This window comes from Nerophis ophidion, linkage group LG28 (assembly GCF_033978795.1).
Source record: "Nerophis ophidion isolate RoL-2023_Sa linkage group LG28, RoL_Noph_v1.0, whole genome shotgun sequence".
Taxonomy (NCBI): domain Eukaryota; kingdom Metazoa; phylum Chordata; class Actinopteri; order Syngnathiformes; family Syngnathidae; genus Nerophis; species Nerophis ophidion.
The window spans coordinates 22,145,553-22,160,552 of record NC_084638.1 but is presented as its reverse complement, the minus strand read 5'-3'; the positions used below and the strand labels follow the sequence as shown (position 1 = coordinate 22,160,552).

Below are 15,000 nucleotides of genomic sequence, written 5' to 3'. Positions count from 1 at the left end.
TAAAATTAGAATTTGTGCCATTTTCCTTTTTTTATAGATTTCTATTTTTCCAGATAAACACAATCGAATATACGTTCATCCGAAATGCAAAAATGAATGGTTATCTGTGTGATGACAAGTGGAGCTGGAAGCCATATTTGAGCTTTTCCTTTGCGTTTATAATGTTTTTAACATAACTGTTAGTTTCGTTCAGCACGAGTCCTATTGTCGTTTAAAAAAAAAAAAAAAAGTATCATTAAATAGTTGTCCAACAATTTTTGATTCGCATTAGAGAATTCGAAATTGAATGAACTGAAGGTCCACAGACCGTTATGCTAAAAGCTAAAATATTGCTTCCAAATTAAATTGTCATCACACAGATAACCACACATTTTTACAGTTTGGATGAACGTATATTCGATTTTTGTGTTTATCTGGGAAAAAATTAAAGGAAAACGGCACAAAATCACGGACCAAAAAATGTTACACTTTAAGAAAAAAAAGCAGTGAAACATTTTACAACTTCAAAAAACAAAAGCAAAAGTTGAAACATTTTACAATTTCAGAAAACGTAATGAACATCTGAAACACTTTTTTTATTGTTTTTATTTTTTTATTAAATCAACACAAAAACACACAAGATACACTTTCCATCAGTGCATCAACCCCCCAAAGAAAACCCCTCCCTCCCCCATTCACACCCAGCCACACCCACTCACACAAAAAAGGGTTGTTTCTTTCTGCTACCAAAATGCTGTTTCCCACAACATATATAACACAGTCTGCAAGGGACTGTCCCTGAAACACACATGATTGTGTGTGTCGCCGGTCCACTAACACTATCATTAATTACTATTTTTTATGTAATTGTTTTATGTGATTTTACTTTCTTTTTTTATCCCCAAAAAAAAATGTCATTGTTTTCCTTTTTTTTTAAATCTCATTTTATTTTATTAAAAAAATAAAAAAAATAACCTTATCTTCATCAGACCAGGTTGTTAATGGAATTAGACTTGTCTAAAGGGTTTTTAAAACCAGGTCCAGTCCAGACAATGTCAAAGTGGGGCTCAGCAACACACCCCCTCATCCATGTACAACAACAAAAATTAGGGAAACAACAGATTGCATATAAGTTATAAACAAAATTACATTTTCATAAAAAGCATTTGTGTATAGTCCATATTATGTCCAAGTCAGATTCAACACACACCTTCATTTTGTACACTCAAAAATAGGGAACACAACAACAGATAGCATATATGTTGCTGTTGTTGCATATCTATAAACATTATTACATTTTCATAAGCCTTTAAGGATTTCCCATCTTTTTTCATGTTTTTTGGCATCATTATCGTTGTCAATCATGTATCTTTCTAAAGTTAAAAAATACTGAATAAATGTTTTAAAGAAAGTAATACTAAGTGAAACTATTTACAATTGCAGAAAACTTGGAAAAATAAAACAAAACACTTTACTATTTCAGAAAACACACAAAAAAGACTTTACAATTTCAGTAAGCATAATTAACAAAACCCTTCACAATTAAAACTAATTTTAATGAAGCCAAATGCCGAAAAAACTTACAATTTAGAAAACATAAACAAAAATAACACTTTACTATATTAGAAAACACAAAAAACTCTCAATTTAAGGAAAGTAATAAAAGTTAAGCTAAAAAAGATGAAACAACTTACGAATTTCAGTCGACATAATTAACAAAAAAATCTGTTTACAATTTTAGAAAACAAAACTACAATTTCTGAAAAAGCAAACACTTTACACTTTCAGAAAACCTAATAAAAAAAGGTTTACAATTTCAGAAAACACACACAAGACAAAACAAATTAGAATTTCAGTAAACATAATTAACAAAACCCTTTAAAATTAAAAAAAAATAATAAATGCCTAAAAAAACCTTACAATTTTAATAAACAAAAATATTACATTTTCAGAAAAAAAAACAAGTGTAAAGAGAATGTCCACAGGAAGTAAAGGCTTGGCAGACATCAACAAAATGATTTGTGGATTTTGCGGTCACTTTAGTATTTTGGGACATTTCTTTTATGAAATCATAAATTGTTCCTCTTTTTGGTGATTTATAATTACTTTCATGAAATGTTAAGCGGGCCATGATTTTGCTTTTTGCACAAGAAGTCGTGCGTTGACATTTTGTCTTTTGTCGTCGTTCCCTCTACAAACTTTCCCGTGTTTATCTTTTATCATCTAACTTTTGCGTGAAGGTTTTTGTTACGTCCTGCAGGAAGTACGGGACTCGCTGCAGCCGCTGTGGTCGTAACATCCACTCTGGTGACTGGGTGCGGCGGACAAGAGGCAGCACCTTCCACCTGGCGTGTTTTTCCTGTGCCACCTGTAAGCGTCAGCTGACCACTGGGGAGGAGTGTGGACTGCTGGAGAACAGAGTCTTCTGCAGGCCCCACTATGATCTCATCATGGAGAACATCAAACGGTCCAAGGAACATGGTGAGAACAACTGAGTCTTCACCAGGACACTGATCAAATGTTTAGTCATTTGGACATTTGTTTCAACGTCATGTTAACTGTCTTCTATGTATCCATCTCATCCATCATTATCCAGCCCAATCGTGTTAACTCAAGCCTGGAGCCAGCTCTGGCCTGCCATCTCGTTTAATGTGGCCTATCACCTAATTTTTTATGTGGCGGCCACATTACTTTATGCAGCTGGCCAATTCATTTAAGTTAGCCCGCCACATCATTTTATGGTCTGCCAGTTAATTTTAAGTGGCCTGCCAGACAATTTTGTGGTAAGCCAGATCCTTTATGTGGCCTGCCACGTCATTTGGATGTGGTCTGCCAGAAAATGTTTGTGTTTGCTAAATCCTTTCAAGTGGCTGGCCAAGTCATTTTACGTTCCCCGCTAGATAATTTTATGTGCTCCCACATCACTTATTGAGGCCTGCCACATGATTTTATTTTTTATGTGGTCCACCACATTATTTTATGTAGACTGCCACGTACTTTTGTTTCCTGCCACATGACTTTGTGCGGCAAGCCGAGTCATTAAATGAGATTCACTACATTATTTGTGTTCTGCCACATTACTTTAAGAGGAAAGCTATTTATTTTTAGCTAAATGTCATTGAAATGTTTCTTTTGACAAATGTACTGTATTGCATAAGTTTTACACTTTTTCACCTTGACTTAGGATTTCAAAGCAAGTTATCAATCGTTTAGTGAAAAAATAAATTGTGTAAATTGTGTAACGAGGCTAAATATTTTCATATTAATTTATATACACTGTTACAAGCGGCCCTCTAAGGGCAGCCATAATTACAATGTGGCCCTCAATAAAAATAAATATCCAAACCTATCAATGGTCCTATTGTACAGAGCTTGAAGACATGTTTTTTTTAAGAAGTGTGTCTCTTTTAGATGTAAACACATTGCAAATATTCACGGAAACTAGAAAAAGTTGGCTTAAACTTTGGAACTATGCTGTATCCTGTGAAGAGCAATCCAAAATGGATGAAGAGGAGGCAGAGGACGGCGGTTCCAGCACATTGTCCAAACCTGCCAAGAGGGCCAGGACCAGCTTCACCGTTGACCAGCTACAGGTACTATAACTACAACTCTGCTTCGGTTTCTGACTGGACAAGGTGGGGGGTTGCCAAGGACAAAGTAATTGAGGGGACAGGGGGCATTGGTACTCAGAATTTTTGGAGTTGGAGTGCGAAGAGAGCCTTTTCTGTCGTCAGTTGAACGAGGGGTCCCTTGCTGGCCCCTTGCGGATGTCATGGAGTGTCTGTCGGTGCGCAGAGATCACTCTTTAGCGGGTCTTTTGAGACATGAAATACCACCCACATAGTCCTCTTTTACACAACCTCTGGTAGAAATGATGGACTGGGCAGAAATAGAAGATACTCATTCAGTTGTTTGTTTTTAACTAAATTAAACAGACATGAGACAAAACTGTAGTGAAGTGAATTATATTGAGGTAAATTATATTCATGTAACGCTTTCTCTCTACTGACTCAAAGCGCTTTACATGGTAAAACCCTTTATCTAAATTTAAAATCTTGAACTAGATGTGGGTGGCACTGGGAGCAAGTGGATGAAGTGTCTTGCCCAGGGACACAAAAGCTGTGACTAGGATGGCAGAAGCGGGGATTAAACCTCGAAGCCTCAGGTTGCTGGCACGGCCGCTCTACCAACCGAGCTATGCTGCCCCATATCAAATGGCAACTTTCTGGCTCTAAGAAACACCGACAGAAATTAAGAATATAAATTGAGGTAGTTAGTAAAGGGTTCATTTTCAGATTTTAAAATAATTATAATCCTAAAAAAAAAAACAATCCAATACTTAGTTGCACCACCTCTGGCTTTTATGAGAGCTTGCATTGACTTAACGAGAACTCTTCATCAATGTTGCTCCAACTTTCTCAGATCAGCTTTGCAGGTTCATCCATCCATTGTCTACCGCTTGTCCCTTTGGGGTCGCGAGGGATGCTGGAGCCTATCTCAACTGAGTGGCGACTTGTCATCCACCATTTTCTTCAGTTTCCACCACACATTTTAAACTGGACTATTTGCAGACCACAACATTGACCTTATGTATCTTTCTTCAAGGACAATTTTGACACTTTTTGTTCCTTGGCAAGATGCATTATGTAGAAAATGATGTCATCCACTCCAAACATCCTTTCGGTTGATGGAATAATAGACAGAAACTCAAGGTGTGCATGTATTGAAGATGTAATGACAGCCATCATGACCTGACATGCAGCACATATTATCAATGACTGTGAAGATGTTTTCTTCAGGCAGTCGTCTTTGTAAATCTCATTGGAACATAAACAACACCGAAATTCCAGCATCATCACCATGCCCAATGCAGATTCACCATTCTTCACTGAATAGGACCTTCCTCCAGTCCTCCATAGTCCACCATTGATCTTCTTTAGTCCATTGGAAACTTTTTTACTGTTTAGATGTCAATGACCACTTTTGTTGAACTTTTCTGTGACTATTCCAGTTTTTTTTTTTTTTTTTATTGCTGAGCATTTTCTGTTTTCAAGAGGTATCGCTTGAAGTGTTTTGATTTCCTTGGTCTACCAGTATGCTGGACTTTTACAACCTTCTTTTAGTGTTTCTTACAGTCTCCATTTGAAGTGACTAGGTAGTTCAGGTGATTTCTGTTATCTTTTTTCCCTACAAAACTAAACTGAACGAACATCAGTCAAGTCTGTCAATTCCATGACTTTTTCCAAAATGTGGATTACTGAATATGAGCAAATGTCTTAACTCCCTGCTTCAGGTACATGCGGCTGATTCCCTCTGTCAACTTTGTCTTCAGGTTATGCAAACTCAGTTTGCAAAGGACAACAATCCAGATGCTCAGACTCTCCAGAAACTGTCAGAAAGGACTGGTCTCAGCCGCAGGGTTATCCAGGTGGGCCAAACTCTATAAATGTTCTGTATTTGGTGTAGCGTTGTCAAATAAGGTAAAAAAAAATTGTAAAACTAAGTTGATAATTTTGTTGTAGTAATTCACTAAACATTCCATATCTAACATTGTATTGAAGAGTGGGGTAGTGCCTGTAAAACCTCATCAATCAAAGATTTAGCCCTTAATCACAGGTGCCTCAAAGGGCTGCAAAAACCACAATGACATTAATTCATGACAATGTGAGTCCGGTCTATTGGGGGCAAGCATATGGTTGTAGGAGGTCTCCATCCAAGTCATAGAGTATTGATCTACACTAAGTCATGATTTGGAACAGATAGCACTTCTTCCAGACTGTATTTTTCCAAAGAATATCCATGGCCTTCTGGTAACTTCTCCAAGGAGGGGGGGGCGATCAACTGGTCTACCGAAGTGGCACCTCTAACTTTTGACTGTAGGGCATTCCAGAGTACTGGAGCCCGAATAAACTCTCTATAGCCTGCAAACTTGTTGGGCTCTGGGAATCACTAAGCTGGTGTTCTTGGAACGTAGGTTTCTGGATGGAACGTAGGGTACAATGGCCTTCAAGACCAGTAGACCTCAAACAATCAGGATACTCAACACTGTCTCCTCCTCCATCACCCTCAGCACTGGCTCTCCCCATGATTGTGGGTCGAACCTCCTCCTGTTCACTATTCTGACATGACTGCTTGGGGAGACAGCCCAACTGTCATGTAGTGAAGTTTGCGGATGACACAGCAGAAGGGGGATGCATTGCTAACAACGATGAGTCCAAATATAGACCGATTGAACACCTGGAGCAGAGAAAACAACCTCTACATCAATGTCAAGAGGAAATGGTGATGGGCTTCAGGAGGGACAGAGGCCTCCCTCCCCAACTGCTCATTGGAGGAGCAACTGTGGAAGTGGTCTCAGCTTCAGATACCTGGGTGTGCACTAACACATCCTGTGTGGTCAGGAAGGCCAACTGCTGCACAGTGGCACTGCAGAGGGTGGTTAAGGGCTGCACAGAAGACCATTGGAAGCAGGCTTCCCAACACCTCAGGCGGTAGGTCTTCAGTATCATGAAGGACTCCACTCACCGTGCACCAAGCAGTTTCAACCCCTCCTCCAAGGCAAGCGGCTGTGGAGAATGAGTAAAACCACCCAGGTCAGGCCAGCTTCTTCCCTGAAGCTGTCAGGCTGCTGAACGCTAGCCGGGCTCCATAGTCTCCCTCTGCCCTGCTATTTTTTTGTAATTTATTTATTACTGTTCTCCTTTACTGCCTTTCTTGATACTTGCCAGGACCCGAGTCTAACTTTCATACCGTATGACAAAACTCCTTAAATCTTTGAATACCATCTGCAAGATGAGATGGTGCTAAATTGTTTAATAATTTCTAAGTAATACAACTTTAAAGTAGCAGTAGAGTTGATAAAGAAGTTGCTTCTATTTTGAAGCTATTATATGTGATTTATGACAGCAAAAGACTTCAAAGTTTGCAATTTAGATATGATCAAGATAGTGTCAATCTCACGGAGATTCCCGAGCCATTTTGAGGAATAAAGAGCAAGCCAGTCATGTGATCCGTGATTTAGAGAAGTAACTGCAGATCCATTCCCCATCAGCAGCAATGCTAATCAAACAGACTTTCTGAGAGCCAACAACTATTACTTTAGGAGAAATTATGATCCAGAACCTTATAATTTTGAGCTCCAACACAAAGATGAGCAATAGGTTTTAGAAACCAGAGTGCTACCCAGATGTAGCTTTATTGTGACACTAGCATCCGCAGCATTTGCTGGGTGCTAAATATACAAACTAATAAACTCTTGTTTAGACGACAATTCAGATGCGATCCTCACAGAGTTAAAAAGTTCATGCAACTAGCGTCCTTGTGTCTTTTTGGGATGTGAAAGTGGACCAGGCCACATTTCTCTTCTAGCAGGTGAGAGATGCATGAATTATAATCTAGAATAATTTGAGGCATGGCTGCCGGGTCAGTGTGTCAACAATAGCATTGAAGCTAGCATTAGCTCACAGCTATTAATGCGCCGCTAAAATAGTCAGTCTGCTTTAGTGCTTGTACAAACCCCAAAACTAGTAAAATTGTAAATAAACACAGAATACATTGATCTGCAAATCCTTTTCAACCTATATTCAATTGAATTGACTGCAAAAACAAGATACTAAACATTCGAACTGAAAACTTTATTTTTTGAAAATATTAGCTTATTTGGAATTTGATGCCTGCAACACATTTCAAAAAAGCTGGTACAAATGGCAAAAAGACTGAGAAAGTTGAGGAATGCTCATCAAACACTTATTTGAAACATTCCACAGGTGAACAGGATAATTTGGAAACAGGGGGTGCCATGATTGGGTATAAAAGCAGCTTCCATTAAATGCTCAGTCATTCACAAACAAGGATGGGCTGAGTTTCACCACTTTGGAAACAAATGTGTGACCAAATTGTTGAACATTTTAAGAACATTTCTCAACGAGCTATTGCAAGGAATTTTTGAGATTTCACCATCTACGGTCCCTAATATCATCAAAAGGTTCAGAGAATGTGGAGAAATCACTGCACGTAAGCGATGATACTACAGACTTTTGATCCCTCAGGCGGTACCGCATCAAAAAGCGACATCAGTGTGTCACAGGCTCAGGAACACTTCATATATCCACTGTCCGTAACTACAGTTTTTCGTTACATCTGTAAGTGCTAGTTAAACTCTACTATGCAAAGCAAAAGCCATTTATCAAAAACACCCAGAAACGCAACTGCCTTCGCTGGGCCCGAGCTCATCTAAGATGGACTGATACAAAGTGTTCTGTGGTCTGACAAGTCCACGTTTCAAATTGTTTTTGGAAACTGGACATTGTGTCCTCCGTAACAAAGAGGGGGAAAAAAACATTGGGATTGTTATAGGCGCAAAGTTCAAAAGCCAGCATCTGTGATGGTATGGGGGTGTATTAGTGCCCAAGGCATGGGTAACTTACACTTCTGTAAAGGCACCATTAATGCTGAAAGGTACATACAGGTTTTGGAGAAACATATGTTGCCATCCAAGCAACATTATCATAGACACCCCTGCTTATTTTACCAAGACAATACCAAGCCACGTGTTACAACAGCGTCACTTCATAGTGAAAGAGTGTGGGTACTAGACTGGCCTGCCTGTAGTCCAGACCTGTCTCCCATTAAAAATGTGTGGCGCATTATGAAGCCTAAAATACCTGTTGAACAACTTACGCTGTACATCAAGAAAGAAAGGGAAAGAATTCCACCGGAAAAGCTTGAAAAATTGGTCTTCTCAGTTCCCAAACATTTACTGATTGTTATTAAAAGGAACTTTTTCTAAAGTAAATCTGTGCAGCACATAGATAATCTTTTTTGCAATGTGTTGTTGCCATTAAATTCTAAGATAATTATTAGCAAAAAAAAAATTAAGTTTCTCAGTTCGAACATTAAATATCTTGTCTTTGCAGTCTTTTCAATTGAATATAAGTTAAAGGATTTGCAAATCATTGTATTTTTATTTACGAATTACACAACGTGCCAACTTCACTGGTTTTGTAACATCACTCATACTTGGTTAATTTTCAGGTCACGACATGAAAATGGAGTACTGGTGCTTTTTGGATGTTTTTAGAGCAGTGGTTCTTAACCTTGTTGGAGGTACCGAACCCTACCAGTTTCACATACGCATTCACTGAACCCTTCTTTGGTGAAAAATAAAATGTTTACTTTTTTTCAAATAAAAAAAAAAAACATGTTTTTATTACTGGTGCACAAAATGAACCATGCATGAACATAACCTTGTTCTAAGAACAAAACCAACACAGTGCATGAACTCACGACAATTTACACACCTTACACACCTTACCATGAATTGATTAACGTGGACCCCGACTTAAACAAGTTGAAAAACTTATTCGGGTGTTACCATTTAGTGGTCAATTGTACGGAATATGTACTGTACTGTGTTTTCTCCTTCTTTGTAATCTACTAGTAAAAGTTTAAATCGATCAATCAAACAACCTGCTAATCAGATGGAAAATTAGAGGGAACGTTGTTTGGGGGTAGCCATAATACGCTGACAGGGAGAAGTTTTTATTGACACAGTAAGTCAGATGTGTCTTTACCTTCGTGGCGGAGGCTCAGCCGAACCCCTGAGGCCGACTCACCGAACCCCTAGGGTTTGATAGAACCCAGGTTAAGAACCACTGTTTTAGAGAGTATAATGAACGCGACAGACGACCCTCCATCTGTTGACTCAATACTTGGATATTTATTTACGACTTAGAATGCATAAAAAAAGTGTTATCTTACATAAGGATTGTGAATGATAAGACGCACATCTCTGTCCAGTTTTTGCCAACTTCCAGTATGACTGATCCAATAATATGGTCAGAGTACAAAAGCGTTACTACAGTGATGTAGAATCCACGGAAATTGCCGAATATATAAAGCGGAATATTTAAAATGGTTGACTCAATCTGTGCAATATGTGATGTTTAGATGGTATTTTCACATATTGGATTGTAAATACAATTGGATATGGTTAAATGGATACAATGAAACACAAACATATAAAGTCAACTTGTTTTTACATTCCACTGTTATTTTAGTCTCATCTTAAGTGTGCGTGTCTGAACATTGGCACCTGATAAATTATATAATAGTGAGGCGTAGTGACATCAAAGACGTCTTCATCACCTGTGCCATGAAAGGTGCAGACTGCTAGACAGATCATCATTTGATTATGGCCAATGTCCTTGTGCTTGTGAGTAGGGGGCAGATATAAGTTGATACTTATGTTTTCTCATTTCCATTCATGATTTTTTTCTATGTATCTATTTTTTGACATCGAGTAAATTCAATCAAAATGGAAACTGGAATTTTCTTGGCACTGCAGGTTTGGTTTCAGAACTGCAGAGCCCGTCAAAAGAAACACATCACCTCAAACTGCGCCGCCTCAACAATGTTGACGGCACTCCCTGTTGCTCAAATGACGCCACCTCTGGAAGATTTGCAATACACAACCTACATTACCCCGGACGGGCCCCTTCTCACTACGCTGACCTACATGGAAGGTGAGATTCCCACAAAAATGAAAACATGAATTTATTCATCTACTTCAGTGGTTCTAAAACTTTTCTCCTTTGAAAACACTCTGCTCTCCAAGTACCACCGACCATTAAAATACAGTAGTGTAGTAGGCCTAAGTCGGTGGTCGGCAACCCACGGCTCTAGATCTTTAGCGCCGCTCCAGTGGCTCCCAGGAGCTTTTTCAAAAACAGAGAAAATATATATTTTGTTTTAATATGATTTGTGTAGGAGAACACACATGACTAAAACCTTCCTAATTGTTAGATAGCCGGATGAGAGTATTTGACAAGCGCCGATTTGTCTTAATTACAGAGGTCCTTGAACTCCCCGTATTTGTGTGGACTGTTACGCAACAGTTTGTTTCCATGTATAGATTCCTCCGACGCTGCCACAGAAAGATGTGTATTATGCCACTCCTTTGTCTCATTTTGTCCACCAAACGTTTTATACTGTGCGTGAATGCACAAAGGTGAGATTTGTTGTTATCGACTTGTGTGGAGTGCTATTCGGGCATCACTGCAAGCTAATCAATGCTAACATGCTATTTAGGCTAGCTGTATGTACATATTGCATCATCATACCTCGTTTGTAGCCATATTTGAGCTCATTTAATTACCTTTACTTGTGTCCTCTGTGTATTTAAGTTATATTTGCATGTCTCATGACAAATTATCCATATGTCATTTGGGCTGCATTTCTAATGGTTGTGTGCAATGTTGTTCCAAACCACAGCAAACGTTACCCAGCTTGCAAAGATTGTAATAAATCCAATATAAAAAGACAGCATGTTGTTTCCTCTAACTTGGACACACACTTCTATACCTTTGGCGATCCTAAGTCAGTAATTTCCAGAAGTTATCTCACCCTCTGAAAAGACTAAATTTTACTATTGTTTCACAATGTTGTAAAAATGTGTTGAAATATTATATTTCAACGAAGATTTGCGTCAGTGAACACAGTCATTTTGATAGTAGACTAATCTAGCTAATAGAACCTTACATCATGTGTTGTCTATATTATAGGGCATATTTTTTTTGCTGTCCCAGACGGATTAGTTTTTTGTAGATTTGGTCTAATATAGCTCTTTCAACATTTTGGGTTGCCGACCCCTGCACTAGATGGAGCCTGTGTACCACAGTTTGAGAGTCCCTAATCCATTTTTAAGCCACAAATGCCTCTCTAATTGCACTAAATGTAAGTTTACAATGGTGTAACGCTTTTAAATGTACTTATTAGTAGAGATGTCCGATAATATCGGCAGTCCGATATAATCGGCCGATAAATGCTTTAAAATGTGACATCAGAAATTATCGGTATCCGTTTCAAAAAGTAAAATTTATTACTTTTTTAAAACGCCGCTGTATGGAGTGGTACACGGACGTAGGGAGAAGTACAGAGCGCCATTAAACCTTAAAGGTACTGCCTTTGCGTGCCGGCCCAATCACATATCTACGGCATTTCACACACACACAAGTGATTGCAAGGCATACTTGCTCAACAGCCATACAGGTCACACTTAGGGTGGCCGTATAAACAACTTTAACACTGTTACAAATATGCGCCACACTGTGAATCCACACCAAACAAGAATGACAAACACATTTCGGGAGAACATCTGCACCGTAACCGAACATAAACACGACAGAACAAATACCCAGAACTCCTAGCAGCACTAACTCTTCTGGGATGCTACAATATAGGTCAAATTCAGAGAATAATTTCGCCACATACAGGGTGTGTGTGACAATCATTGGTACTTTAATATACACCCCCTCCCCACACACACACACACACACACACACCTTAACCTCCTCATGCTCTCTCAGGGAGAACATGGCCCAAATTCCAAGCTGCTGTTTTGAGGCATGCTAAAAAGAATATGCACTTTGTGACTTCAATAATAAATATGGCAGTGCCATGTTGGCATTTTTTTCCATAACTTGAGTTGATTTATTTTGGAAAACCTTGTTAAATTTTTTAATGCATCCAGCGGGGTATCACAACAAAATTAGGCATAATAATGTGTTAATTCCACAAATGTATATATCTGTATCGGTTGATATGGGATTCGGTTTTTAAGAGTTTGACAATATTGGATATCTGCAAAAAAGCCATTATTGGACATCTCTACTTATTAAAGTGCCCATGATTGTCACACACACACACACACCAAGTGTGGCAAAATTATCGTATTTCCTTGAATTGCCGCCGGAGCGCTAATTAATTTAAAACCTATTCTCACTCCTGCGCTTACCAAAGGCATGCAGTAAAAATTTGAGTGTGATGTAAGCTTGGACCTTAAATCCTACTGTGAATAGCTGTTAATCTTCTTCCCTTTATGCGATTTCAAATTACCGGTATTGAAATCAGCCTCCTCCATTTTGAAAATGATGACAGGGGAAGTGTCACTTGTGACGTCACAAGTTTGACCAGGCAGTTATCCTAAGCATGCGCTAATTATTTTGCGAAGCGAGTTTGACCCGGCAGTAATTCAAGGCAGGTGCATACTATATGCCCTTTGGCAATTCAAGGAAATACGGTATTCTGCATTTGACACATCATCCTTGATCATGGTATCAAGACTTATGTTGTATGCATACCTTTCATTTCAGTACAACCTCCAGACCCACTTTTGCTTCAACCCCTGGTGTCTCACACCCTGACACACTTGCCAGTTGGCCATAATGCTTCAGAGGCAGTCTAGCATGGGAGAAGATTGCCAATCACAGAGACAAGAACCATTGTTGTGTGAAAATATTTGCCAATCAGCAAATGCAAAGCCTCATCATTTATTTTCATGTACTTAAATGAATTATTCAGTAACAGGGAGTTGGGAAATGTTGGCGTATTGATATTTATTAAGTGGAACCTATGTTGAATATATGATCTAAGTATTTAATTTATTCTGATATGATGAGACTATGTAATTTTTGTTTATTTTTTGGATAAAACCTAATTTAAAGTTTCTATTGATGTCCAAGTTTAGCATAGCACTGCATTGAAAAACTGCAGATTAATTAGACTATCTCTGTCCTTTGAAGTAAGTTGACTGGTGAGATAAGTTTTGCCAACATGGACGGATGTGCATTCTCTTACTTTACAAAAACTATTTTGTATTTGGATTAAATTGCTTTACTACAGATCATTTAAAGAGGTGTAAAAAAAGATGTGAATGACTTGTAAAATAACTTCATGAGGATGGTGTTACTTGGGATTAAAATTGATACTCGCATGAAACATTGTCAGGTTTCTTTGATGTCTGCAACACTGTCATGTTTCTTTGATGCCCATCAAACAAAGTGCAGTTGATTAGTTGTGTTTTATTACTAATATATGGCCCACAAGTTTAGTTCCAAACTAGGGAGGCGAACATGTTTGCAGCTAATTATTTAAAAAAAAACTAGAGTGCTCCTGTTGTATAGAGGAGCTTGGACAAGCAGAAACACATTTGCAGATCCTTGAATTGACATTTTAACCTTGCTAGCAAACAGAACACTGGGTTCCAAACTTGTAAATTTATTTTTATTTGTCATTGTCACTTCCTGCTTCTAATCACAAAAAAGGTAGGGCAGGGCTGTTGAACTAGCGGGTCGGGGGCCAAATCCGGCCCGGGAATGACATAACAGATCCGAGCAACAACAACATCCAGTTGGCACAAGGTAGAGATTGATATCATCACAGGTTCTCACTAGCCATGTCACCAAGTCTGTTGAGCCAGAGGGCAGAGTGCCCCGCACAAATTCTGGACAAAGGCAACCACCCATCAGGGCATTCATGGATGACCTCACAGTCATGACAGAATCAGTCCCAGGCTGCCCAGGGGACTTGAAAAGTTGGAGTGTTTCAAACCAGCAAAATCCAGATCAATGGTGCTGAAGAAGTGGGAGGTGGAGGACAAGTTCCAGTTAAACATCACAGGCACAGCCATCCGAACTATCTCAGAGAAGCTAGTCAAGAGCTTGGGCAAGGTTTTTGACTGCTCTTTGAGGGACACAACAGCGATCCAGTCGACATGCACTGAGTTGGATGGCTGGCTGAAATCCATGTACAAGTCAAGCCTACTTGGGAATTTTAAAGCCTGGATTTACCAGCATGGCATTCTTCCGAAGATCCTGTGGCCCCTCCTTGTCTACTTGTTCCCCATCTCGACAGTTGAGATCCTAGAGCGGAGGGTCAGCAACCACCTCCGAAGATGGCTGGGACTCTTTAAGAGTATGAGTAGCATTGTAATCAACAACAAGCAATAAACTGCAGTTGCCCTTCAAATCCTTGGAGGAGGAATTTAAGGTAACTAGAGCCAGAGAAGTGTTTCAGTACACGGACTTAAGGGATCCGAAGGTGGCCAAAGCAGGGAACCTAGTGAGGACTGGCAGGAAATGGAGGGCAGAGAAAGCAGTTTAAGAGGCAGATGCAAGACTGCGACACAGGAGCCTGGTTTGAGTAGTCATACGTCCTCCTCAGTACCACCGAAGCGGCGGAAAG

At 39.2% G+C, this 15,000-nt stretch overlaps 1 protein-coding gene across 2 annotated transcripts in view; it reads left to right on the top strand.

Annotated features, from left to right (window-relative positions):
• Positions 1–13,755, top strand: part of LOC133545191 (LIM/homeobox protein Lhx8-like) — a 21,555-nt gene extending 7,800 nt beyond the window's left edge. For both annotated transcript variants that reach the window (XM_061890567.1, XM_061890566.1), the window contains exons 4-8: positions 2,240–2,460; positions 3,469–3,572; positions 5,312–5,407; positions 10,325–10,502; positions 13,131–13,755. In XM_061890567.1, coding sequence (XP_061746551.1) covers positions 2,240–2,460; positions 3,469–3,572; positions 5,312–5,407; positions 10,325–10,502; positions 13,131–13,222 — 691 coding nt within the window. In that variant the 3' untranslated portion in view covers positions 13,223–13,755. The remainder of the gene's footprint in view (positions 1–2,239; positions 2,461–3,468; positions 3,573–5,311; positions 5,408–10,324; positions 10,503–13,130) is intronic.
• Positions 13,756–15,000: the final 1,245 nt, after the last annotated feature.